The sequence below is a fragment of the Solea senegalensis genome, linkage group LG15 (genome assembly GCF_019176455.1).
Source record: "Solea senegalensis isolate Sse05_10M linkage group LG15, IFAPA_SoseM_1, whole genome shotgun sequence".
In the NCBI taxonomy this organism is placed as follows: Eukaryota; Metazoa; Chordata; class Actinopteri; order Pleuronectiformes; family Soleidae; genus Solea; species Solea senegalensis.
Window position 1 is genome coordinate 13369650 of NC_058035.1, and position 25512 is coordinate 13395161.

The window sequence follows — 25512 nt, forward strand, 5'->3', positions numbered from 1 at the left end:
ATCCCCAAGCTAGAAGTCCCAAAGTTTTCACCACAATAGAAGTTTTTGACAGAAATCTCAGAAAAGTGGAAGAAGAAACAAAAACTATATCACGTACAAGAAACAAACTAAATTTTGGGGAAAAGAGCACCCCAGGGTTTAAGGTTAGGCATGGAGAGGAAGTGAGGTATATTTTGTAGTTCAGCCCTTGGGCCTGTGCACTACGGCCCTCAGTACGTCACCTCCGGTACCACAGCCCTCTGAAAAATCACTGACCCTGGGGAAGGGAGGGATAAGAGGAGAGGATGAGAGGGCACTCAGTATGTTTACATGCACAGTTTAACCGAGCGAAGGTCATAGTCCGACTAAGACAGGCAATCGGACAACTTGAATCCAAGTATACATGCAGAGAAAATCGATTTATTGGCCGTGTACGCCTGACTCCGTCTTCTACTTCCGGGTCCAAGACCGGGGAGGAAGTTTTTCTTGCATACGCAGAACGCCAAGTCCAATTCCAGTTCGACTAAGCCTATACATGCAGGAGTAATCGGACTATGAATCGTATTATCCAGGTATGACTAAGACTAGCTCGAAGTGTTGTCATAACACTAATGTGTTTACATGACATTAAGAAAACAGAATTATTGTATTAGACTGACTAAAACCGGACTGATTCTTACAGAATGGACCTTTAATGTTGTGATTTTCCTCACCGTGATGCAAGCTAGATATCATTTTAAAGTCACTCACGATTTATATTTGTATTCCTGGGCCTATACATCGAGCCAACTGCAAGCCTCACTCAGTCCCAAAGTAAAGACAAATGTAAAATGATCCTAATTTTGGCTAGACGTGCATCTGTCCAACCATAGAGTCTTTCAGCATAACATATGAGAATACGCCCCACCTGTTTGTTTAGATACCAGAATGTTGTAACTCAAGTCAGACTCCAAGTTCTAAATTTAGGGAACTCTGTTTGCTTTTCACATGACTTTGTACTTGAGGACATTAACAGATGATCCACTCTTCCTGTGCTGCTGTGCTCTCAGTGTGTGTGTGTGTGTGTGTGTGTGTGAATGGGACAGATGAGATATGGGAGTGGTGAGCTGCAGATGGAGAAGCCACAGGAGAAGGTATGTGTTTATGAAAGAAGGAGGGTGGGGTACAGAGGTATGACCTCTGTAGAGCACTTAGCCAGGTGTGGGCTGCCTTCTTGAATTAGGCCACCTATAACCATCTTAATAAAGCACGCCTTTCTACAACCAGGGTGGGAATGAGTCAGCAGATGCCAGATCATATCTCTTCCTGACTTTGTCGCCCTGCCCTCAAGGTCACATGTTCTTATAGTGTAAGTTGGAAAAGCCAAAACCATCAGTTGATCCCAAAGTCACCGATTATTAGTTTACAGAAACAATCTTTATATTATTAGTCTTCTTTCTATCGATCTATCTTTCTATCTATCTATCTATCGATCTATCTATCTATCTATCTAAACCCCAGGTAAATTGAAATTCCGTTGGGAGCCCATTATATTTACATAAAAAATGTTGCCTAATAGGAAAATGCAGGACTTTATAAATGCGTTGTCATGAAAGTGTTTGTGTTCCTGTACAAAGATAAACTCAAATAAAGTCCTGTATATAAAATCATATGTGTAAACCTTTTTCCTCTCTTATCTTGCTTTTTCTGTGTGTTTTACAGTTGAAACTGGACTCTGTGCCCCCTCTACAGATTGATCTCCTCCTGGTTGATGGTCCCTAGATGTCTGTGATGTGTCCAATCGGCTCTTGGGGGCGGAGTTGAGGATTCTCCTGCTGTCATCACATTTGACAGCTGCTGCAGCAGCTCACATGACCAAACAACAATTACCTCATACATGTAGTACTCCTGCTGAAGGTGTTGCACTGGAGACATGGCTCTCTGCTCTGGGCTGGGCAGGCAGGCGATGAGGTTGAGAGGGAGGGAGGGAGGGGGGGGGATGACTAACCTCACCCCGCTGAGATTATCACTGATGGATGCACCTTACACCCATGCTAAGACTCCTGACATCAGCCACTGTCATGTTACATGTTACTCCTGTCCTGTGTGCCTCATACAGTGGCTGGTGAGTTTAATCAAACTTTTGTATTTGAAGTCCTATATGTTATGTTAACTTTCTATGATGCATGAGTTTGTTTTGATATTCACAGAGTCGTATTTCACATCTCCAGCTTTCATGCTGTGTGTGATGCAAACCCAAGCGGCTTTAATATTAGACAGCAGTGAACTTTAGTCTAATAATTCCATAAACATATGAGATTCCCGTGGAGTTAGAGTAGATAAGATAAGATCAACTTTATTTATTCCTCATCGGGGAAATTCACTCAAGCAAAAAGCAGCAAAAACAGTTAAGACTGAAAAGCAAAATTAGACAACACAAGACAAGCGAGGGTTAAAGAACTATAGGTTATGGATATTATATACATGGAATGAAGGCTAGAGAATATTGCATGTTGCAGGTAGATGCATAAATAAATACAGTGAAGAGTAAAGAATATAAATATTCTAACTATTGCACAGGATAAATGCACTGGTGTACAGGCAGTAAGCACAAGATGGTGGAGGTAGTAGTGGTGGAGTGGTGCAAGTAAAGCTTGTTAGAGTGTTACATTACGAGTGTTGTACAGTCTGACAGCAGTCGGGATGAATGACCGGTGGCACCGTCCCGCCTTGCACCGCGGGTGCAGCAGTCTGTTGCTGAAGGAGCTGCTTAGAGGCCCCAACAGTCTCATGCAGAGGGTGAGAGGGGTTGTCCATGATTGATGTCAGCTTGGCCAACATCCTCCTCTCACCCATCTCCTCAATGGAGTCCAGATTTTGTCCTCTGGTGTCCAAAATAAAAAACTTCAATAGCTTGATGTCAGAAAGTTGTTAGTTTGTGTCTTATTCGTCTAGGGTTTGCATTACAGCCACAAAAGATCTGATCACATATAAAGGACAGTTTATATCTGAAGTTGATTACTATTAAGTGTCATCAAAATGTTCCCCACTGTCTTCAGTCTAATAAGGACGAAGATCAAACCATGATCCTTTTGTGTTTGTTTTTCCCCATGTGTTCATACTGAAAGTTTCACTTTGATAATATGTGATAATACGTTTCTGCTGGCACATTATCCGGCCACGTTTTACGATGGTATGACAAAAACATCGATATATTATATTTCTGTGAGGAGTGTCCACATGTGAAGGGCATTTGGGGTGTCAGGTTTATAAGTTTGCCGAACAGTATGTTAGCACTGGCAGGTACCAGAAGAAACTGCTGCCCAGGAGTTCATTAATGAGCCCGCTGACCTTATTTCCCATGTGGCTGACATTTAATATGAACTCTCTATTTCTGTATGAGCTAAATTTAAAGGTGGAGCATTCAATAAAAATGTACTGGGGTTTGCAGCATTGTGTATTTCGGCATAATACTAAAAAAAACAAACAAGTGTTAAGACACAGGACATGCTGCTTTACGTGGTGTATTCTCAGCAGAGCTGGTGATGTTGATGGAAATAGAATTGTGTTTATTCGTATTTAATATACAATGAATGGAAACTCAAATATTCAATAGTATTGAATTACTTTATTCTATTTGCAGAGGGCTGCAGTCTGGCGAGGAAGCGGTTCTATTTTGGGATGGGCAAACAAATGCAAGCGCTTCTCACTCCCATGTCTCCGATCCAGTTTCCAGATATTATCTTCTATATAGTGTGCACATAGGATCGCCCATGTAGACACACACGCACAACTATTTTAGGAATCTGTGTTGACATTCTTTCATTTTGACAACTTAACATCACCAGTTAATGTCCAACACCATAACTTAACCTAACCAGCCTCAGAAATGAGGTTCTGTCTTAGCAGGACCAAGATTTGGTCCCTATGAGGACGACTGGTCCAGGCAAGGTCTCTGTTCTTTTCAGAGGAGGTCCTTAAAACATAAGAAAAATTAGTAGACACACACACTCACACGAACACACACAGACACTTCCTCCCTGTCAGTGACTAACATCAATCACAATCTTGCAAACTGAGAGTGAGGCAGCTGTAGACAGGAGAGAGTGTTGCAGTGCAATCACAAACACTCTCAAACGGGCTCCTAAATTAGAGCGCGTGGCCAATGTGGACTCCCTGCGAGGGTTTGGTTAAATTACAAGCCATATTTTTAGTGAAGGCTAGTTTTCATCCGTGTATCTGCCAACAGCTGAGAACCATCAGTCACACGCCTGTCTGCCCCCAGTTTGGTCTACACCAGAGCTGTAAATACTTGTGTATGTGTGTGTGTTTGGTGAGAAGCGATACAATTAACCCATCACTTATAAACAGTGTTCTGTTTCATTGTTTCATCTGGGGTTTCAGTATTCACAAATACAATAGTGTTCACGCTAAGACGTCTTTAGATAAGGTGTTTGCCCAACTGTCAAATAATGGCCAAGTGGTAAAAATGGGGAGAACGCAGACGTTGTCTGCAGTAGAAGAGCAGTGAGTCATGTCAGACATGATGGTCATGCCAAAACATCACTAGACACAGATGCCCTCACAATCTTCATCACATGAACGGCTCAGCTGACTGCAAGTTCACAAACAACGTGTCTGGAAGCGTCACTACCAACCGTAACAAGGTCAAAATTAGAAAAACAGCTGATTAATATGATAAATGTCTCTTATTTCCTGTTTACACTGAAATCTGAAGGTCTGAAAGATAACAAGGTTCCCATTGTTGACTCACAGACACACATTCATGGTGAGCGCATAGCGGCACACCTGGATTATCTTTATGAAATCAACAGAATTCACTCACTCACTCACCCCCTCACTCACTCATCTTCCACCACTTTATCCTCCACATGAGGGTCACGAGGTGGCGCTGGTGCCAATCCCAGCTGGGTAAAAGGCATTAGCTCCAGCTCCTCCTGATGAAGACTGCGATATAGTCCATGTATGTTTAAATTTAATTTAATGTAATAACAGATTTGCCCCATAAATACTCTGTATCAATGTGTGTGTGACATGACCTTTATAAACTCCTGAACTTTGAAATCCTAAGTGAAAGAATACTCCAGCGGAACTAATGTCCTGCTAAACATGCTAAATTAAGATAATGATCACAGTAAACATGATTACCATTCTCAACACCAGTGTTTCAGTAAAATTCCCATCATGATCATGCTAGAATGACGGCATTAGGGCCGAGTCATACTTTCCACATTTCCTGTCTGTGTACGTGCCGGCTGTTCTGTTCATTAACAAGGATCTACATACAGGTCTGTAGTGTTCCTTATTTGTCTTGCTTGGTCTCACATTTTTAGAAAGTCCTTTTATTCCATTCCTTGAGCACTGAGTTGTACACGAGTGGGTACAGGTGAATCCTCCTCTCTCATGATCTCAAGCAAGTTTCCATGGTTACCAACTTCTCCATTGTCTTTTTTTTTTGTCCAAAATAAGAGTGTGCCACCAGAGAGTGCTGCAGGGTCAGTGAGTATATGCTGAGTAAACTGGATGTGTGCCCGCGTTCGTCGCCGTAAAGGTGAGCGTGAACCAGCCCAGAAATGGACACATGATGAGAACAGACATTTAAATGCAGGAAGTATGACTCAGTGTTCACCTGCTGAGCTGTAGTGTATCTATGGAATGTACAGTAACTAATGTCATGTTCCAAACATTTGGGAAGTCTAACATAACCCAACCTGAAATGTATAAATTCTGACCTCAAGGCAGTCCATTTGAAAACATGGTATATCATTGTACATGTGGAACATGGTGTATCGGTTATATAACTTCTGTGTGATTAATGTCAGAGCTTTATTTATTGATGGCTATCAGGACATAAAGATGATTTCAATCAAATCAATAGGATAACACGTTTGCTTTAATTGAACTTTTGCACAGAAAAGATATGATAAAATTAAGTTATATGTTAAATTATTTTTATTATATGGTGATGTAAGTTTTTAATGAAGAGGCATCAGACAACTTTTATATACCCAGTGGTTGTCGCTATTTTAAAGAGGTAACAGTGGAAAGATGCCAGTAAAGACACAAGGTTATTTTCCTCGACCACATCTCGATGGCCGAGAAATAGATTATTTTGATATAAACACTGATTGTGCAATCAGTTATATAGTTGTTAATAAATGTACTCATGCTCTTTCTTCTGTCTCTACCTCATCCCCCCCATCTGTCCCCAACCTCTCCTTTTTCCCACATTTTTCCTTTTACCCCAACCGGTCGAGGCAGATGGCCGCACATCTGTACTATCTGGCCGCACATTGTGTGAATTCTTGGGTTTCTCTGCTTTCCATTAGGTTGTCTATGTACAGTGCCTTGAGATATCTATATGTTATGATTTGGCGCTATACAATTAAAATTGAATTGAATTATTTATCCATAAATTGTTCATTATCGACTTTTCTACCCTCCATAGAAGTCCCGTTTAAAGAAAGACACCACATCTCTTTTTACCTTTAATCCAGATCTGCTATTACCAACGTAAGCCTTAAGAAAGTCCTTCATGAAATGCCACTTTGATTTATGACCAGTTTTCTTTTCCCTCAGCTGTCTGCATCTTGTTTTTTGAGTATCAGGTTGGTGGACACCTGCCCGACACACGTCATATGGCGACAGTCTGTGACGCTTCCTCTGCCGAGCTATCTTTAGTGAGTACAGCGAGCTGAAGAGCTGAGTTCTCTCCTGCCTATTGTATGTTCTTTTCTGGGGACAGGAACCCACGCCAGACCCCAACAAAAGGACAACACCCTTCCTCACATCTTGAGGATGAAGGCAGGAGGCCAAAACAGTGTAAACAACACACGCACATCCAACTGTTGGGGAAAACAGTGTGAAGCCCTGAGCCTAACATCCTGTGAGCTGTCCTGGGCTTTTTTGTGTTGGAGTCATCAGGTCATCATGGATCAAGAAGGTTGATACACACTGGGGGGATTTAGCAATATGGTAATTCTTTCATCTTGACCTGAAAACTTAACCTTTTGGCAGACAAACTGAGGTCCATTGAAACAAGCTGTGAAACTTTAAATCCATAAATGACTCAAGCTCTTGAACAAAACCAGTTTTTTTTTTTTAAATGAGGAATTGCAGAATAAAGTAAAAACAAAAGGCTTAAATGTGTAAAAGGTCATATGACTGTATAACACGACAATGGGAAAGGTTTTGATGAAACTGCAGCTGTCCCAAGAATCTGCAGATTCGTACCAGCTATTACTTTTACTACATAGTTTTATAATGGATTTCAGTTGTTAAGAAATCGCTTGTCTTCTCCTCCTGCTAACTCACAGGCTCCATCTACTGGTTGCAGTGTGCTATCTGTGTTTCCATCCCAGCTCAGAGTAACAGCAAACCTTTCACATCTGGATGCCAGAGGAATCCATGGCTTCTTGGTTGTGAAGAAACCAAAAATACGCGGAGAGAAAGGCAAATGAAACTGAAATATTCTTTATTACTATTGTTTTTTGTTTTTTTTTGTTATATATAAAAGTGCAGAAAAATCATAAATAGAGAATAGATGAATAAATACATAAACTCATACAACCTGTAGTGATTGGTAGTTGAGTAAAAGGTAATTGATGGTCCATTAATTCAGCACAGCGTAATCAAATGACTAAAATCAAAATAATACACATGATTTCAAAGTGTCCACAGAAAATCCTTGTAACGGAGTCATTAACAGAAAGCCATTTTCTCATCTGTGGTATGGATGTCCAGTCCTCCTCCTCCTCCTCCCAGCCAGTCCTCATCCAACTCTCCTAGAATCTCCTGCAGAGACAGCTCAGGCAGGGGGGCAAGCTGGACCACTTCCAGATGTCTGGATTCCCTGTAGCCTTCCAAAGAAACCCCACTCCACGAATCTTCCAGCTGTGAGTACTGACCTGGGCTGTTTTCCAGGCTGACATCCCAGTATCCAGAATCTGGAGTGTCAGGGGTGGAGGAGTGTGATGTGGAGGAGGTCATGTACAGCTGCTGCTCTGCTGATCCTGGATACATGAAGCTCGGTGCTTGGCTTGAGCTTCTCATCTCCAGGGGAGAGTGGCACCACAGTGGAGTGACTGGTGGGGTTTGGCTGCCTGCATGGGACCAGTAGCCCCTTGGGTGGGGGCTCGAGCTGCTGCTGAAGCCTGCATGGAGCCGGCCCTGCTGGACCCCATGCATGGGGCCGTAATGTCCATGCTCCTCAATTGTGGAGTACGCTGGAGGACATTGTCCATAGTAGCAGGCTTCTTCTATCTCCTCCTTCACCTGGGTTGGGTAGGCTGGGGGAGGTCCCTGAGGTGGCAGGGGGATAGGGCCAACCTGGGGCCCCCTGCTGGCAATACCATGATGTAGAGGGAGTGCATCACGGACTGGACTGTCAGACTGCCACAGGGCTTTCTTAGTTCCTTTGCACTTCAGGGTGCGAGCTCTTCTGTTCTGAAACCACACCTGGACAGCAACAAGATACAAAAAAAGAGGTTAGATTGAAAGCGGGAAAGATAAGGCAACACATTATGTCACGTTAATCATTCACTGGGCGGTGGTGCACAGAGCGAATGTAGTAGTTCTCAGCTGTTAGAGCTTGTTGTACAGTCAAACAAGACCCTGATAAAAGCAGCTTGTGTCTCTTAAGATAAAGAAATAAAGAGATAGCGTGATAGCTGTATCTACTATTCTATGTCGGGTGAATTTGAACAGAGGCTTTTTATGATAACAAACCACAGCCCAAAATACCTCACAACACAAATATGTTTGCTTTATGTTTTAAGATGTACTTATATCATCTAAGAACAACACCAGCATACATAAAGATGAATACATTTTTAAACTTCTGATTTAAAAACCCTGGTCATAAATAACCCATTTTCATTCATTTCATCATATTTATTCCACAGGAAAGGTTTTATGTTATATACTGTATGTATAAATCGAAATGACTGTATACCTGGATGCGTGACTCTGGCAGGCCTGTGGTCTGGGAGAGGCTCTCTCTGAGGCTGATGCCTGGGTACGGGTCAGTTTCAAAGGTGGCACGTAGGAGCTCCACATGTTCCTTGGAGAAACTGGTTCTCTTCCTGCGACTAGCGCTGCGAGAGGAGCAGCCGCTGGAGGCTGCAGGCTTTGCATCATCTGAGGGAGGAGAGGAGAGCAGGTTATATATCAGACAGAAGCCAAAAGCCAAAAATTATCATAATTTCAGCCAGTTATCATCATCATATATTTTATATCTTTCAGCCCATCCTTGCTTCCTAATGCATGGATGTATAAGCTGTTTGCACAAAGTAGAATCATTTGAAGGTTCTATATTGGCACACTGTCAGACACCACATACCTAGTAAATAAACACTGATTTGTTGTTTTCCAACTACAACTAGTTCTTCCAAAAGTTTCACATTTTTCAAAAAAATGTGAGTTACAAGTAGAAAAAGCAAGTTAGACTAAAAAGATGTCTCATCTAAATAAGCCCCCTCCTTGTTTTGCTCACATTTATAGACGTTTATATAAAACAGTTCTTACCATTGATAGAATCCTTCCACATTGCAGCAGTTAAATGAATGAAGCTCTGGATAGTGTGGTTCCTTCACTGAGAATGTCTGAGTGTGAGTCCTGTTAGGACCAGGGGACCTTTTATATTGATCACCTGAGACCTCAGAAAGCCATGGCAGTAAAGCCAAAGCTCAGTGAAGGGTGAGGGGGCTGAGTATGGGCGGCTAACAGGAGCCCCGTTCTCACCTAATCACTATCAAAGCAGTGGCAAGGTCAAAGGCAAATTTGACATTATTGTAAGGCCAATTTGGGAGTAATTAGCCCCATCGATACCGCAGAAAACGACTTACATGTGAGCATGTTGTTTTGGTGCCAAGGAATATATATACATTTAATAGTGATCAGAAGACAAAAGACAGACATCCATGCAATTTCTGTCATTTTCATCATAACATTTCATGTTATATATTTTCACATCATTCTAATCCAAATGCCAAATGTCAAAATTTGACAGACATAAAAACAACAAAGCTGCAGGTGTCCTAAGACTAAGCGCAATACTGCATGATGAATAAAATACGATTTAAAACATTAAAAACATGTAAACATCTGTACAAGAAGGGACGAAAAAAAAGTAGAATAGAATAGAAAATGTTATATTATACACCACAGTCATACAAGAAGAATATAACCAAATAAACCATAAACAATGGAAACATAAAGTGTTATGTGACTGAATATATTATATATCATAATAATGCATGTCGCATATAACTACATGTACATTTTTCATGAAGATGTTGTGAGATGAGACCACAGACACATAATAGAAAGTGGCTTCCCATAAAATTCAAATTTGTCGACTGTGAGTCATGTGATGAGTGTGGAAGACAAACACGGGCAGCTTTGCAAACTGTTGAATGCTGATCAGGCAACAATAGCCTCAGAGAAATATTTAACTTACAGCCTTTGGCAAAATACATAATAGCTCTCTGAGCTGAAGCCTATCAGCGGCTCCTGTTGTCTTTTCACGTGCAGAGCAGCTCCCTGCTATCACACCAACAAAAACAAAGGTGGCTAATTATTCTGTGATTAATTGGACAGTTACTCCATCGCCACACACCGCGCTCATGACAGCGAATAAGTGCATCAAAGTGGGTGTCAAGTTTGTCAAATGGCTTAACATGTCCAGGCCATGACTGAGCTGTATGGAAATGCCGAGGCCTTGAACAGCCTTTAACCTCAATATGTCATATTTGTCCTTGCTCTGGTGAGTGACACGCTGCTCAAAAACATCCACATTATTACACGAATCAAAATATATATGTCATCTATTCTTATTGACACTGAAGTCTTGACCTTTAGTTGTTTAATTTACCTACATCTATACTATCAGCTGTAGCTGTACTGTAAATGTTAGTAAACTGAGTCAATAGTCAAACAACACATTCAGTACAAAGTACCAAAACAGGTTTATGCTACTTAGGTTCACTGGAAGACAATGCAGCTTGAAGTCTACTACAGTAATCTGAACAAACACAACAGACTCAGACCCTTTCTTTTTAACTTTATCTGGACAAGCAGCAGAATCAATGTCTCCATGTGCGGAGACGGCTCCTGACTGTCCACCGACTCGCCCTGCGCTTTATTTAAATACAATTACACGCCACATGCAACATTTTGGCAGAAGTGGACGCTGCCAAACACACTGAGGTAAAGTAATGCATTCAATTATATATATAGAATTTAAAAAAATTGGACCCAGTATTTCATTATCTAAAATTAGACTGATAAGATAATAATATGGGAAAGACTCTTATCAATGCACCAGTCCAGCAAATCAAATACTTGCTGAGCCCAAGTTTACATACAAAGAGTCAAGTGATAAAAGCGAACACTGGTGCAGCCCAAAGGCTATTCAGCTAATGCAAAGATAGCATAAAGAGCTTAGTTTAGTTTTGCCTTGTCTCTATAGCGGGGTGTATGTCAGAAGAACAAAATGCCATCTGATCAGCTTATCTCCTCATGTAAATGAATTAGAATAATCCTGCAAATAAGGGATGCTGCCAGTGTATGACATCACAGAGTCACAGTATGTAAACATTTATTATAATTTTATTTTAGATGTATTTATGTAGTTATTTGGTTTATTTATACATTATGCACTTTGTATGTCTGTCTTTCCAATGCCCATGTGTCATTTTTGGGAGAAGACAACCCACTCAAATAGAGAAGCTTTATTTGGAGAAATTGTGCTGTATATTGTGGTGAAACAGCTTCATGGGTGTTTCACAAAACAAAACCAACAGATGTTTTCTCTTAAATTTTAAACATTATGAAATCACCAACACAGAATGTTGCCTAACAATCGTTTATTATTTCTATGCACAAAATTGTTTCGCGTCCCCATATTCAGTTACATGGAACAGACACAGCAAATAGCCTCTAGGGGGCAGCCTTGACGTGGGCCGTGTATTCTTCTTCTTTTCTTTTCTGCTACTTGTGTTATCTTTACCAAAAACTGTTAATACGTATATTTTGTACCGAGTATGTTGTATATATGTGACGTATGTGTAATTGTATTTATTCGTGTGCTCTGAAAAAAAGACCACACCTCCCTGCTGTGACGGTGCCGTCAGTGTCCTCTTAGTACTGTTGTTTCCTTACGGTCGTATTTGAGCGTGAAACCAGTGCGGAGCAGCATTTAAAGCAATGGCTAAAAGTGATGGGTGCGATTACTTTAAAAGAGCCAGCCTGTTCTGGATTGTCGTGGTGACAGTCTCGATGGGATTTTTTACTGTAAGTCAACCAAACAAGTTTTAACAGAAGAAATGTGTTGTATATGTGGCATTTTTCGCCACCTTGCTGTGTTGCGTTAAATGTCTTCCGTTTCATACATACAATTAAATTTACCTGTGTTGCCACTCAACGCTTGTTTTGGATGACAATAATATTACTACTAAAAGCAGACTCTGAGGTTACTGTTGTTAAGTTGCCTGGTCAGGGTTCATTTAGAGCTAAAGGTCAAACAAACGTTGGGGGCAAAGTCCGCTTTACAACTGTCATTGTTAGCCAACTCCAGCTAATGTTATCTTCCGTTGTCCTATGAAAGAAAAGAGTGTCTTCAGAATATGATAACACACCTGCACCCGTGGCAGCTATTTACACAACAGTTTTCTAATTTTTTGGGTAGTAAATAAATATTTGTGGTGTTATTTTAGCTAGTTTAGTTACATGTACCATCAGTGGTACACACGCTTCCTCTGGTGGTACTTGGATGAAATACCAGGGTATGTGGTAGAAGTGGAGCTGAGGAATTTTGTGGAGAAAAAGAAGCAAATAACAAAAAAAAAAAAAGGTCTTGGAAAACATTTTCAGTGGAGTCTGATGTATATCATAATAATTAGGTTGTATTGAGCAGGCTTATTAAAATCTAACCACCAATATGATCTTCTTTTTTTTTTGCATGTTTTGCAGTTTAACTGTGAGCTATAAACCCTCTGGGCTCTCCCAACAATAGCCCTCTGAGGGCCCCATACACCATCCATGTACCTGACATGTCAGTCTTTTTGACTTGAGTGTGGCATGTGGTTTGTTGTAGGAGTCCATGTGTGTAGCTTTCATTTCATGTCATGAAAACATTCATGTGTAAACCTCTATTATCCTCATAAAAAGGACATTTAAATAATCTTTTGGAAAATGTGCAATGAACAACAATCACAAGACTTGAAGATGTGACAGAACTACACATATATACACTGAATCAACTAAATAATATCTGGTTGAAATCTTTTGTGGGTTTATGTGAAATTGGATTGTTTTGCATTATGATGTAAAATAAGTGACATTAAGATCTTGCAAAGGCTGCCTTTTCCCGAGAACACACAGTTCTTAGTTCTCGTCTAATAACCTAAGCACCCCAGTACTAAAATTAAATGAACCAGCACAGCGGGACCAGAGTCAGCTGACTGTAGGCCAGATTATTATATAGTCATCAAACAAAAAAAAAAGCCCTTTAGTTTTTCTGAGACAGAACATTGTGGAATAAATTCAGCATAAGTTGACAGACTCTCAGTAGGTCAGAGGTTAAAATGAGCAGCTCTGCTCTTAGAGAGACAAACTCTTGTTTTTCAGTCGAACTGTAACGCATATGTGTACAGTTCATGTAGTTCATGTGTGTCAATGCTGTAATTGCCGTGTGTTGTGTTTTCTAGTGCACCGTGTTTGTACCAGAAAAAGTCCCATTTGCTCAACTTGGTGCCTTTGGCAGCTTCTGCAAACACCTTGCAGAAAATCATGCTGGCTTCATGTTCAAAGGGTAAGTGGTTAAGCTGTTGTTACACCAACCATTGTTGGCAAATAGGACAAAAAGTCACAGGAATAGCTTAATGGGGAATACAGTAATTTCTTTGTTTTCATAAACTGAAGAAATATTGTGAGATTTCCCTGTTTAGAATGGGGAAAAAAATCACTTTTACAGATGTTTGAGTGCAGCATCAATGGAATTAAAGAGCAATGTAAACCCACAAGGCTGAAAAGCTTCTTCATCACCTGAGACCTTAATGTTTTTCACATTAAGCAGATCGTTACAGCAAATTCCCCCAGTCACAAGCTCCACAATGTTGACACTTAAAGTCTTAAAGACATCAATCTAAGGACGATGTTTTGCTGATGGGTCACGTGACACACAGGACGGGCCCCCTCAAACTAGAGTGTTTCCTTCTGAGAAGAGGGTTGAAGTGGTGGTCGTTTGTTCAAACATTTGTGGTTTGAAATGTGTTAAGTGGTTGGTCCGTTAGGTTGTCATGTGACTGTTAAATAAAGTGATGTAGCAGCAGCTGGATGTTACTCATCTCTGTCAAAGGAACAACCAAGGAGTTTCACTGAGGTGCATGTAACTGTTGTGTTTTTAATGTCGTGTAGATATGAGAGATATCTAATTTGTTTTTCATCTGTTACAGGTGGTGTGCAGCCTGGGCTGTTCATGCCTTTGAGGCCTTTATTGCTATGAGGATGTGCCGGTAAGAACTACTGTCCACTAGATGGCGGTGTGGTCCCATTTTCTTTTTAAAATAAACCACTCAAACTTGTATGGCATTTTGGTTTCCTTAGAAGTATTAATAACCACCTTAAAGGCTCACACTGATGTCAAACACAGCACACGTTGTGCTGAATGACATGACCATGAAAAACATCTGGAATTCAGTCAATATCTTTAATTATGATAACTGTAAGGGGATTCAAGACTGTCTTTTGCTTAAGTAAAGGTGACAAATCTAGTAAATTGTGGGTTTAAATGTGTTCTGGACAGAAAACAACACATTGATCACATCTGATGTAAATATGTTTGCGCCACACACAAACTTGTATATGTTATATTGCTATTGAAGAAAGTTATAACACGATAATAAACAATAAAGTCTTTACAAGCCCTGTTGCACTTTATAAACTCAGCAGATGAGTTTTCAAGTTATATTTAAGTCCCAGAATGTAACAGATGCTAATTCTGTTTTTCTCTGTGTCTCCACAGCGAGAAAGGCATCACCAACTCAACCACTCGCTGCCTGTGGTTCGTCCAGACACTTCTCTATGGCTTCGCCTCTCTCGGCCTGCTCCTCAAGTACAAGCCTGTGCATCCTAAACAACGCTGACCACGGGAGCAGACGCCTACAGGACAGCACTGCATAAGCTGATATTTCCATGACAGTGGCTTCCTCGTGCCTCGTCCTCCTCCACAGTTGGAGGAAGACACTTGAGCCCCTTTCCTCTAGTGTTTCTTTTCATACAATATTGTTGTAGTGGAGACATAACTTAAGATATGCTGCTAATATTTCTCTCTTAAAATGTGGAAGATTTACAACTTTTGTATTCCATAGATTTTAGGTACTATTTTAATTGTTTACTGATTATGACATTAACAGTTTTCATCATTGGTTCTCTTGAATCATGAATCTGACCTGAGCTGACTTCATGTAGTGCTATACGTGATGGATCTTCCAGCTTGGACGGTGGCATTAGGGGCATTTTATCCCCTGTAATAATAATGGCAGAGAGGTTGCAGAGGGTTTACTGCCACCACCATGCTCCAGGATTAATAACAATGGGAAGAGAACAGCTGCATATAATTTTCCTTTCATGGTGGTGCTAATGTTTTAACGATAATAGTATTAAAAAGAAAAAAAAGAAAAATCTACTGACTAACTACAGATGAATTCCTTTGTTTTTATTCCTCTCAAAGTGCTTGGAATTGAGTATTTAAACATAATACTAAGAGTTTACAGTCAGACTTGCAGCAGAGCTCATATACAATGTGTTCAAAGGCCTTAGTGTGGTACATTGCAACAAATGATTGGCAGATAATCCAAATAATCAAAATGGGAATTAAAATGACATAAAACCAAGGATCCAAGACTAAAAACGGTCTAAAAGTGGCAGACCCACTTTTTTCTTTAGTGCTCCAAAGAAAAAAAGTAAATGGATCATTCATTTCTGAATCAAATCTGTGGCAATCATACAAAAGCCGCAAAGACATTTCATCCTGGACAAAAGTGGGGGTTGAGATATTACCTCATAATAGCCACATATACAGTAGATGACAATCTCTAATCACAATAGTAATTTGATACAAAAAATATTGAATAATGGAGCCTTAAAGGTGATATATGTATGAAATGTTTGATATTAAGACATTAAATGATCATACATATTACAACACATAACTGGTGCAGCCACAAAATATTCTTTCATTTCAGGGCCACAAACTCTAACTCTTAACACAGCTCATAGCACATCAATGCTACATACTACATGTGGATGCATGAACAGTGTCATGCTGGGTAAAAATGCATTGTCTTACTAATGTTTTTTTTTAATAGAAAATCTGGCAACCACACCCCTGTAATGTTTTCAAGTGTTGCAGTAACCATCTTAAACACTGAAGGTCGCTGTTGCACTTCTTCTACATTTATCACCTTTAAGTACTTTCAGAAAACCTATAGGGATTTGTTTGTTTTTTCTTTTCATATCCACAGTATGAGATGTCGGTTTGGATCAAGCTCTACCAGCAGGAGATGTTTGTTTGTTTGTGTCACACGGGTAAACAGACGTAAACGAGGCTGAGTTGGTGTCACAGGGTCACAGTGTCCTCTGCTTATGAACTTAAGAGCATTAGCTCTTCTTAAACAGTCTCCACTGGAGCTCTCTCCAGCCATTAATCAGGGTCAGATAGTATAGAAACAATGCACTTTCATTCATATCTCATGTCTCTATCACATATAGATTTTTTTTTTTTAGATTAATAAAAAGAATCCACTATTTTTTTCCCTTTGCTTTCATCCACCTATCACCAACAAATCAAGTCAGGTGCAGAGTTTGTCTAGTTTTATTCCTTGTTGACACGACAGTATAAATACAGAAATATATACATGTGTTCATAAACATAGTGTGCAGAATGAGACCACCACAGGACCGAGCCTGTCGTCTCAATGCAGTAATTGATGGTTGAACTATAACAACTATATTCTGAATGCAGTCTAACCACTTTATTCTAATCACAGCGTGCCATGATTAAAGTAAAGCATTAGCAGCTTTAATGATCTCCACTTTGTAATAATATATTGGGTTTGCTGAGAGAGCCATTTTCCTAAGGACTTTCACTTAACATAGTTCATTAATGATAGTGATCGTCTGCAAGTGAGTGTACGCTGTGTCGTCTGTTTCTATCATAATAAATACGGTTTGTTTTGGTGTCCATCACCGGTCCAGCCAGCATAGAGAAGGGTAGCGCTCACTCAGTACCTTGCGCAGTTGAATGCTCTGTGCCTTATCCCTGGTTTCCACCACACACTCCACCTGTAAACACACACACACAGTTAGTCCTCTGATGTCACTCACACACACACACGAGAATTAGGCCAGTTAATTATGCAGCACATTTCACCTTTTGACATTGCTGGTAAATAAGTGCTGAGCCAATTTGTCAGTGTGGACTGCAGAGGTAATAATGCAGAGGCAGAAAGACACAGTTGTATTTGGTTCAACACAATTTAATGGTTTCACTAAGCTTAAAAAAAAAGATAAGAGGAAAGCCATAAAACAACTGGTTCAAGAAGATTTGTTTCTCTGCACAGGCAATCGTTGGTCTCCATCCAGTGGCGGCTTTGTTTTCTCATAAAGGGAAAACAGACGTAACTTAATATAGTCGCTCTAAGTTATGACTTTATATGTAACCTAATGGTCGTATCAGACCAGCACAGTGTCTGAGTGCATAATATTAGGAAATTACCTTTGCAATATACACAAATTACTTTAAAACCTCATATCAGGCTAAATTATTCAAATGTTTTCATACAATGAATATTTGAATATTTGTGTTTGTATGACTCACAGTCTCCCACAGACTCACAGTGACATAAAACCCTTTATAAAGGTTGTTTTGTTGTTTTGAAAATTGAAATGAGTTGTCTTGTTTATATTTTCTTTTTGGCATGTTTGGCAGTTATGAATATCGCCATTCCATTAGAAACACTTAGCAGTGTATGGTTTTCTAAAAATGTTAATAGGTCAAGAGACGGCATTAAAATGTTTTATATTGTATTTATATCTCACTAAATGAGCCATATTCAAACCTGAGTTCTGCCAAATTCAAGCCAGAGTTTAAGGGCACTTATGAAAAGGTAGGTGAACAAATTGAGAGTAAAACAAATGAATTTAAAGATTAAAGTCTCCTACCTTTGCTTTAAAGAGATCTGATTTATCACTGTGTCTGCGATGGCAGACATCCAGCAACCTAGGAGGGAAATGACAGAAAAAGAGCAAGCAATTAAAAAGGTGGCATCAGAGGGGGACATTACGTAAAACAGCAGCATGATGTGACAGAGATAAAGGCTCTTAGAATGAACAGGCTCTGACTCTACCTGACGTCCTCCCTGGACAGGACGTCCAGCAGCTTGGCCATGTCTCCTGGCCACTCTCCCAGCTGCACACAGAACTTACTGACCCGGTCGTCCAGCACCAGGGCGCGGTCAACACACCGCCTCACCATCTCCAGCTCCATGTTGGCGCTGCTCACCACGACAGCGACCCTGAAATGGATGCACGTGACACTGCTTTACTGCCAAAGTGTGAGCTTTTTAGGCCTCAGCTGTTTCAAAAATGATACATCTGTGTTTTTATTACATTAAAAATGCTATAAAAAACTTAAACTTTAGAGCAGTTCCAATATTTATATCTGTCCTTCTGTCTTCTTTAAACAGAAATGGGTTATTTTCATTTGAGGAGCCCTAATTTTAACAAATCTGACCCACTTTTTTCCTCTCAGCTCTGGCAGTTGTCCGGCCAAGATGGCAGCCAGCCCCATGGCTCCCTCAGTGTCCACAGTGGAGCGTTCAAACTCCTGAAACCGCAGCATCGCCACCAGTGAGTCCTCCTCACTTTGAGGCAATGGGGGGGAATCAGAGATCAGACAATGAAATTTCATTCCTCTTAAACACCTTAACTCCATTTCAGTCTGAAGTAAACCATCGATCAGTGGATCGATGGATTTCTGACATAAAAGTCAAAAAGAAGAGTAGAGACAAAATAAAGTGTTACCTGACAGTGATGACTTTATTTACTAGTTTCTTTGCCAGGTGGAAAGTGTTTACGCCAAGCGAACGCGCCACAAGATCTGCAAACACACAGATCAACATGTTATTCTGTTATTCTGAGTTTCATAAATCCAATGATCTATTATTATCATGTTCACCAACTGCAGGAGGAAAATTAAAAGGCTTCCCACGGGGAAAATGTGTGGATAATGACAATGATTTCACAATCTTACCTCCGTAGAGCCTCTTATTGGGGTTGCAGTGCATGTCTTTGACTGGACTGTCTGTTTTCAGAGACTGTAACAGCAGAGGGAATCCCTCTGGTTCAATCCCCTGTTGACGGAACCATGTGTTAGAAACATTTTTCGGTGCGTCTATAAACAACACACAGAGTTATAGACCCACGGCACCAAATGGAATCAGTCACAACGGAGCTTTGAATGATTGTGCTCACCCTCATTTCACCACACTGGCATGTTAACATTTACCATTTTGTATGTCGCACAATACGCAAGCGAGACTGATGAAGACGTTGTTTACAAATGTGCAGCGTCCCCTGATCACATGTCATTATATTATCTTCAGTACTGATATCAATCAATACAAAACATTTATGATGATTACACTCATAAATCTGTGCGTGGCGGCTGCCTTAATGAGCCCAAATGTTGTGTTTCATGATGCTCGCCACTGCATCTAACTCCACGGTGAATGTGATTCATAGTCTCACAGCACACAATTTTATTATATTTATAATTGAAAATAGAAATAGTGCTACTCTGTGCTCCCAGTGTAAAATGAGCTGTAGCTGTTTGTGACAGCTGTGGGCAAAGAGTGGAACAAGGGAAAAATTGCAAAAAGAAGTGAGGATGTAGGAGAAATGACCTTATTTTCCTCATCACAACAGTACTATAGTCATGGACACCAGTAATCAGATTATTGACCTTATAAAAATGCTTTTGGCAGAGTCAGACTACTGTCATAATCTGGTTTAAAACAGAATATTGTTGTCCATGTAAAAACATCATTGTGTTCCGCTTCCATGAATTGTCAAAGTCAAAACCTACTATGACAAGAATTTGTGAGTTGAAGTGTTTGATGGCAGCAGCAGTGGCAGCCAGTAGACCGTACTGTCCAGCTGCTGGAACAATCACTGCATCCAGTTTGGGCACTTGTTCATAGATTTCCATGCCCACCGTGCCCAGTCCTGCCAGGTACGCTGCGCTTTCATCTCTGGACAATGGGAGAAAAAAAGGGAAGGAAGAGAGAAAGAGCAGGTGAGGTGAAGAGCTGCAGAGCATCATGATGATCAGCTGACCTGACGTTTCATATATACTTTCTTTGTCTCTTCTTAGTTTCTGTGCACCATGAACAGACAGTATGTCAAGAAAATACCACAAATACCATGTGTACCTGAGCCTTTTTTTTTGAAGCTATTAATGCAGTAGATTTTACAAACACATTCTCAGGCTTGCTTCATCTAACTTCAAAAAGGCCTGTATCAGTGGGACTGACTCTTCCATATAGAGGTATCCATTCTCTTTGGCCAGATGGCGAGCGTGTGTCTGAGAATCTTGGCTGGTGCTGCCGTAAGAGATGACCATGGCGCCGTAGTCTCTGTAGATCCTGAGGCGAGGCGAGGAGCAGCTCGATGGCATGATGACAAACACGGGGATCTTCATCTCCACGGCATGGTGAGCCACGGCCATGGAGAAGTTGCAGTCCGAGGCCACAATCACACCATTCCTCTGCTGCTCCTGCGGGCACGTTAACACAAGCTTAAAATACTTAGCAATAAATAACTAAAGAGAGCTTATTGTGTTTTGCAGTTGCAGAGTGGATAAATGTTCATGGTACTTTACATATTTATTGAGGTGAAAGATGATTCTAGAAAGTTACACAGTACAATATGATGTATTATGGTTTGTTTTTGGCCTTAAATGAACTGAATATGACGTTCCAACATACAGCATAGTCATTAGTTACTTGTAAATAAGTAACAGATCGATAGATAGATAGATAGAAAGATAGATAGGACACTACATTGATTTCCATTCATTTGGATTCAAACAAAGCACCACTATTCACATCTTAGGACCAGGTTTTGGTCTCTATGAGGACTAAACCAGTAGTAAAGAGGTAGAAAAGGTAATAAATACAAGTATAAACACACACACACAAGAGAACTCCAGCATATATACATATATATAAATATATATATATGCAATGACTTTCATTGATTTGAACAGCAAAAACAAAGCATTATACCATTAAGCATTAACCTTAAGTACAACCAGTTAAAGGTCCAGTGTGTAGGAGGGTTTATAGTTATAGGGTTTATTGGCAGAAAACGACCCATAAGTATGTTTGTACACATGTGTAACTGCTTTTAAATACAACATTCCTTTCTGGTATTTGAAGGCCAAGTGAGCGGAGGAGTTCTCTCTATTTGTTGCCATCTGCAGTCTCACCATTAGATGTTACTGATTCTTACACAGCAGATATTTAATGCACAACATTAACCTTAACCTTAACCACAATTTCACATCCTAATCCTGATCTCAGAAATTCGTTTCTGCCTCATTAGGACTGAGGTTTAGTCTCCATGAGGACTACTAGTCCTCACAAGGTTAGTGTTTATACCAGACACGGTTCTAAAAAGGTAACAAAATAAGTGCACAACTCCTGTATTACCTGTGTAAGGGAGGTGAGAAGGTACAGCACTCCTCTCTCCTTCACCGAGCCTGTGTAGTGCAAATGCTCCTTCTTCAGGTAAATTTCCATCCCGTACTGTTTGGACAGTCTGGAGTACTGCACACAGAGAGAGACTTTGTAATGGGTGAAGTATTGCCCTTCAATCTACCCTGCTATGCATAACAAAAATAAAAACTGATGTAACTCAAGGAAACTTGGATGATCGCAGCATCAGTTTTCTAAATCTGTAACAGACTATATTTTGTGTACATAGTTTGCTGATGTACCGTGCAGGGTGTCTTCTGTATCTCTGACTGGATCCTGAAGGCCGCTGCACTGATGTCCTCAAAGTGAAGGTACTGGGGCAGAGGTCTGGAGACAATCTGGAACTCACTGACTCTCCTGGTTTTTTGGGGCTCCATGAGCATGATCTCAGGACGTTCCATCACTTTGGTTTCATGGACCTTCACATCGCCGTTAAGAAGCTCCTCCTCACCAAAGTCCTTCAGACGTTCTGGTTCAATGAGCGTGGGTCTGCGGCCCCTGTTGCCATTACTGACAGGGCCACATTTGTGAACGGCACCGCAATGACTGGGGCCCAGATGCAGCTCCTCTCTGGGTAACAAAGTGAAAGCCATATATTACATTTATTTTCAACTGACCTCATGCAAGAATTGTTATATATAAACGGACAGTAGGTAAATCACTCCTCAAGGCTCCTCAAGAGAATTTTACTTACATTTTCTGAATCTAGATATTCTTTCTCAAACCCAGTTAAGAAATTAAATGACATTGACCTCGACCCTCGTGTGAAGGTGCGTAAACGAGCCAACACACAAGCCCAATCCTTCAAACAAGATGAATTGGTTCACCTTTCTTGTCAACCCAGCTTCCACTCAATGTGACAGATCACATCTATTAGTCAACTTATGATTCATTGGGTCATTCAGCTTCTCTTTTTTCTTTTTCTAAATAATCCAGCATTTAAAGTGGAAATGTTGCCCCAAAGGCAGGACAGGTTGATTTATAGCAGCTCAGTAAATGGACATTGTGTAAAATCAAGCAGAATGAAATCATTGAATTTTGTTTCATTTCTCAAATGACATCGCACAAAACCCAATTAAATACCAGGATCGTTTCTTTCGGGTGCATCCCATAGCTCACAGTTGAACGGGAACATCTCTATGCAGTAGAACTATTATAATAGGATTACACTCACTGGAGATTAACCCTGGCACTTAGTCACTAAAGTGGATCACAAATGGTTAACAAGTAAGTTTGAAACTTTGAATGAGGCTGTGCAGGGGAGACAGAACGTCCATGTTTTTTGTATTTGTTCTGCAAGCAAAAAAAAAGTAGCAGCCAAAAGACAGATTGGTTTCGCTGCAGTCCAGATAGAGCTGAGTAAGTTTTTAAGAATAAAAAGACATTAAAAAAAAAGAACCCAGTGAAGAAAATGCTTGAGTAAGACTGTAGCAGCTTTCACAAGATGCTGCATTTTCCTCCTCAGTGCTGCCAGCACCCAGAGAAAATCCCTGTCTATTTATATCACAGTGATCTGCCATAAACACACTCATAACCTTTCACCTCATCCTCTGAATCCATTACTGCCCCGTGGACCACCTATCAACCACTTTCAGCTCCATATTCATCCACAGTTTGCTCCACAAAACACAGCTGTGGACAGAGAAGCCTGAGAAGTCTGCACCTGTGATCACGGTGGGTTTGTTGTTTCAAAACAACATCAGAGAGTTAAATAAGCAGCAAGGCAGCGGGGAACAAAGCCTCAAAATTGAAGGAAGATGGAATAAAGAGCTGATAGGTGCAAAATTGTGTGCATAACATTTTAAATGGTGCAAAAAAAAAAAGAAGGGACATCATCAAAAAGCAAAGTGTTTCAGTCCACCAGGCTTTCATCTTTCTCCTAGCTGTACTTTTTGATGTCCTTCCAGCTGGCTGCGGTACCACTTCCTTTTCTGACTGAGACACTTTTCATCCGAGGAAAGAAATCATCTTTGTGTTTGATGCAGATTGATTTTTTGCTGCAGTTATTATATTTTTGTTATTCAGGCCCAGATTGCAAAAACCTTCTTTCATTCTTTATCAGGCTTGTTTCAGCCTTGTTAGATGTAATCAACGTATAACCCAAATTAGTTTTTTCTTCTACTGAATCCTGAGAGTAATGGTATTTATTTATTTATAAGACAAACACTCACCCAACATGCAATATAGTTTTTGTTTTGCACACAGCAGTGGCACAGTGCTGTACTTTAAGTACTTTTTTTTTATATCAATCAAACACCTTTAATCTTTTTTTTCCCCCAAGTTTTTACGAGTATTTTGCAAAAAAAGTCACAATAACATGGGAACAATGAGGAGAAGAAGGTGGAGGACCAGGCAAAGGAGTAAGTCTACTAGAATGAGAAGAGGTAAGGAGGGTCTTTCCACTACAAGAATTCTGAGACAAGAAATAGGAAGATGAGACCTTTTGTGGTGGACCTGAATGGAGTTTGAGAAGCTTGGGGCAAACGTGAGAGGTAGGTGTTCATAGAATTTAGATTTGAGCACAATAACAGCTATATTTGGATTTGAAGAACAAGTTGTTTTTGTTGATTTTCTTTTGTCATAAATGTGTGGTGGAGGTGGCAGAGGAAGAAACAAGAAGACTTGAGGGATGTGTTTGCTTGGGAAGAATGTGGAGGAGGAATAGAAGCGACAGAAGATAGAAGCTCTGACACTCTGAAAGTCAAACCCACAATTTGTCACTACAGGGCGGTTCAGGGCAAGGGAGACATGTTTGGGGGATTCAGGAGCTTACATGTTCTGATTTCCCACCTTTGCCAGAAGGGGTCATTCTCCTCGTTGTCTTTAATTGCAGGTCTAGGTGAGTACAAACGCTCAAGTCGCTCACTCAAGTAGCTTGAGTAGAATAATTGTGCAGCAAAGTTCATCCTGGTCAAAAACTGTCTGCTGCAATCCAACAACAATCTGACTCCGAGTCCCTCTCTTGTGCCAGCTGGTGTAGGGTGTCCGAGGGATGACAGGACACTGACTGCTCTTTCTCCCACGGTGTAACACCCCCTAACTTAGCTCCCTCCCTCTTCACCTTCCCATGGGCTTTTTAAGTCAGGATTACCCAGGGAGACATGCACTGGGGCCCGGCAGCATCTCTCCACTGACATGGCCACTCCCAGGTCTCTATTCCTGGGCCCAGACTGGGATTACTTCCCCTTTCTAAGACTTAGTGCTAATCAGACGGTCTAAGGAGATAGATGAAGACTTAGGGTTTATCTAAGGACCAGTGATCTGGAGGCTCAACCACAATGAGGGTACAGCTATGGGTGGAGGATCAGAGATGAAGGGGTGAGGGGGTAAGATGAGTAGGTTTATGCAGAGAACATCTAATTTTAGTGTCACCAAAAGCTGTAAAAGAAAAATATTGTACATCCATATAGAGGGCAGCAGTAGATGACGTTTTGCAGTCATCAGTCAGTGCCTGAAAAGTGAAGCAGGAAGTCTTCCCAAAATAAATTTAAACACAAACTGTATGTATAATAATAATCACGCTATGGAGAGGGACATGCTGCCAGACAGTTGACAGATAACAGATTTTTCAGGAAAGTGGAGAAGTAAATTGGCTCTTGACTGAACTCGGCAGGAAGTCCAAACGCTATTCAGCTGTGATTGGATGTCCAACGTGTTGCACAGACCCCAACTGAGGAGCAAAAGAAATGGCACTGAAAATATCATCAGATCA

The 25512-nt window shown here is 40.6% G+C and overlaps 3 protein-coding genes across 3 annotated transcripts; 1 reads left to right on the forward strand and 2 right to left on the reverse strand.

Annotated features, from left to right (window-relative positions):
• Positions 1–7472: 7472 nt before the first annotated feature.
• mxtx1 (mix-type homeobox gene 1) lies at positions 7473–9163 on the reverse strand (the record flags this gene model as incomplete). The annotated part of the gene is made up of 2 exons (XM_044046306.1): positions 7473–8436; positions 8933–9163. Coding segments are annotated over 2 exons (987 nt in total), but the record flags the coding sequence as incomplete, so codon positions are not given.
• A 2834-nt stretch (positions 9164–11997) lies between these two features.
• Positions 11998–15680, forward strand: tmem254 (transmembrane protein 254). Its single transcript, XM_044046046.1, has 4 exons — positions 11998–12273; positions 13689–13792; positions 14436–14495; positions 15005–15680. The coding sequence occupies exons 1-4, from the start codon at positions 12187–12189 to the stop codon at positions 15123–15125; spliced, it is 372 nt and encodes a 123-aa protein (XP_043901981.1). The 5' UTR covers positions 11998–12186; the 3' UTR covers positions 15126–15680.
• Positions 15681–16839: 1159 nt separating this feature from the next.
• Positions 16840–24874, reverse strand: LOC122781927 (L-threo-3-hydroxyaspartate ammonia-lyase). Its single transcript, XM_044046045.1, has 11 exons — positions 24591–24874; positions 22043–22370; positions 21756–21872; positions 20577–20818; positions 20129–20294; positions 19295–19394; positions 19066–19141; positions 18780–18905; positions 18390–18557; positions 18205–18262; positions 16840–17325 (listed from the first exon to the last, which is right to left on the reverse strand). The coding sequence occupies exons 1-11, from the start codon at positions 24704–24706 to the stop codon at positions 17227–17229; spliced, it is 1596 nt and encodes a 531-aa protein (XP_043901980.1). The 5' UTR covers positions 24707–24874; the 3' UTR covers positions 16840–17226.
• Between the last annotated feature and the right edge of the window lie 638 nt (positions 24875–25512).

What these genes read in the sequence shown, in the direction of transcription:
- tmem254 (XM_044046046.1), top strand. Translation starts at nt 12,187, where the DNA reads ATGGCTAAAAGTGATGGGTGCGATTACTTTAAAAGAGCCAGCCTGTTC. An exon ending in TCTCGATGGGATTTTTTACT is followed by an intron (nt 12,274 to 13,688) that starts GTAAGTCAACCA and finishes TGTGTTTTCTAG; the next exon opens with TGCACCGTGTTTGTACCAGA. An exon ending in GCTGGCTTCATGTTCAAAGG is followed by an intron (nt 13,793 to 14,435) that starts GTAAGTGGTTAA and finishes CATCTGTTACAG; the next exon opens with GTGGTGTGCAGCCTGGGCTG.
- LOC122781927 (XM_044046045.1), bottom strand. Translation starts at nt 24,706, where the DNA reads ATGAACTTTGCTGCACAATTATTCTACTCAAGCTACTTGAGTGAGCGA. An exon ending in TACAGAAGACACCCTGCACG is followed by an intron (nt 21,873 to 22,042) that starts GTACATCAGCAA and finishes CTCTGTGTGCAG; the next exon opens with TACTCCAGACTGTCCAAACA. An exon ending in CTGTCCAGGGAGGACGTCAG is followed by an intron (nt 18,263 to 18,389) that starts GTAGAGTCAGAG and finishes TTTCCCTCCTAG; the next exon opens with GTTGCTGGATGTCTGCCATC.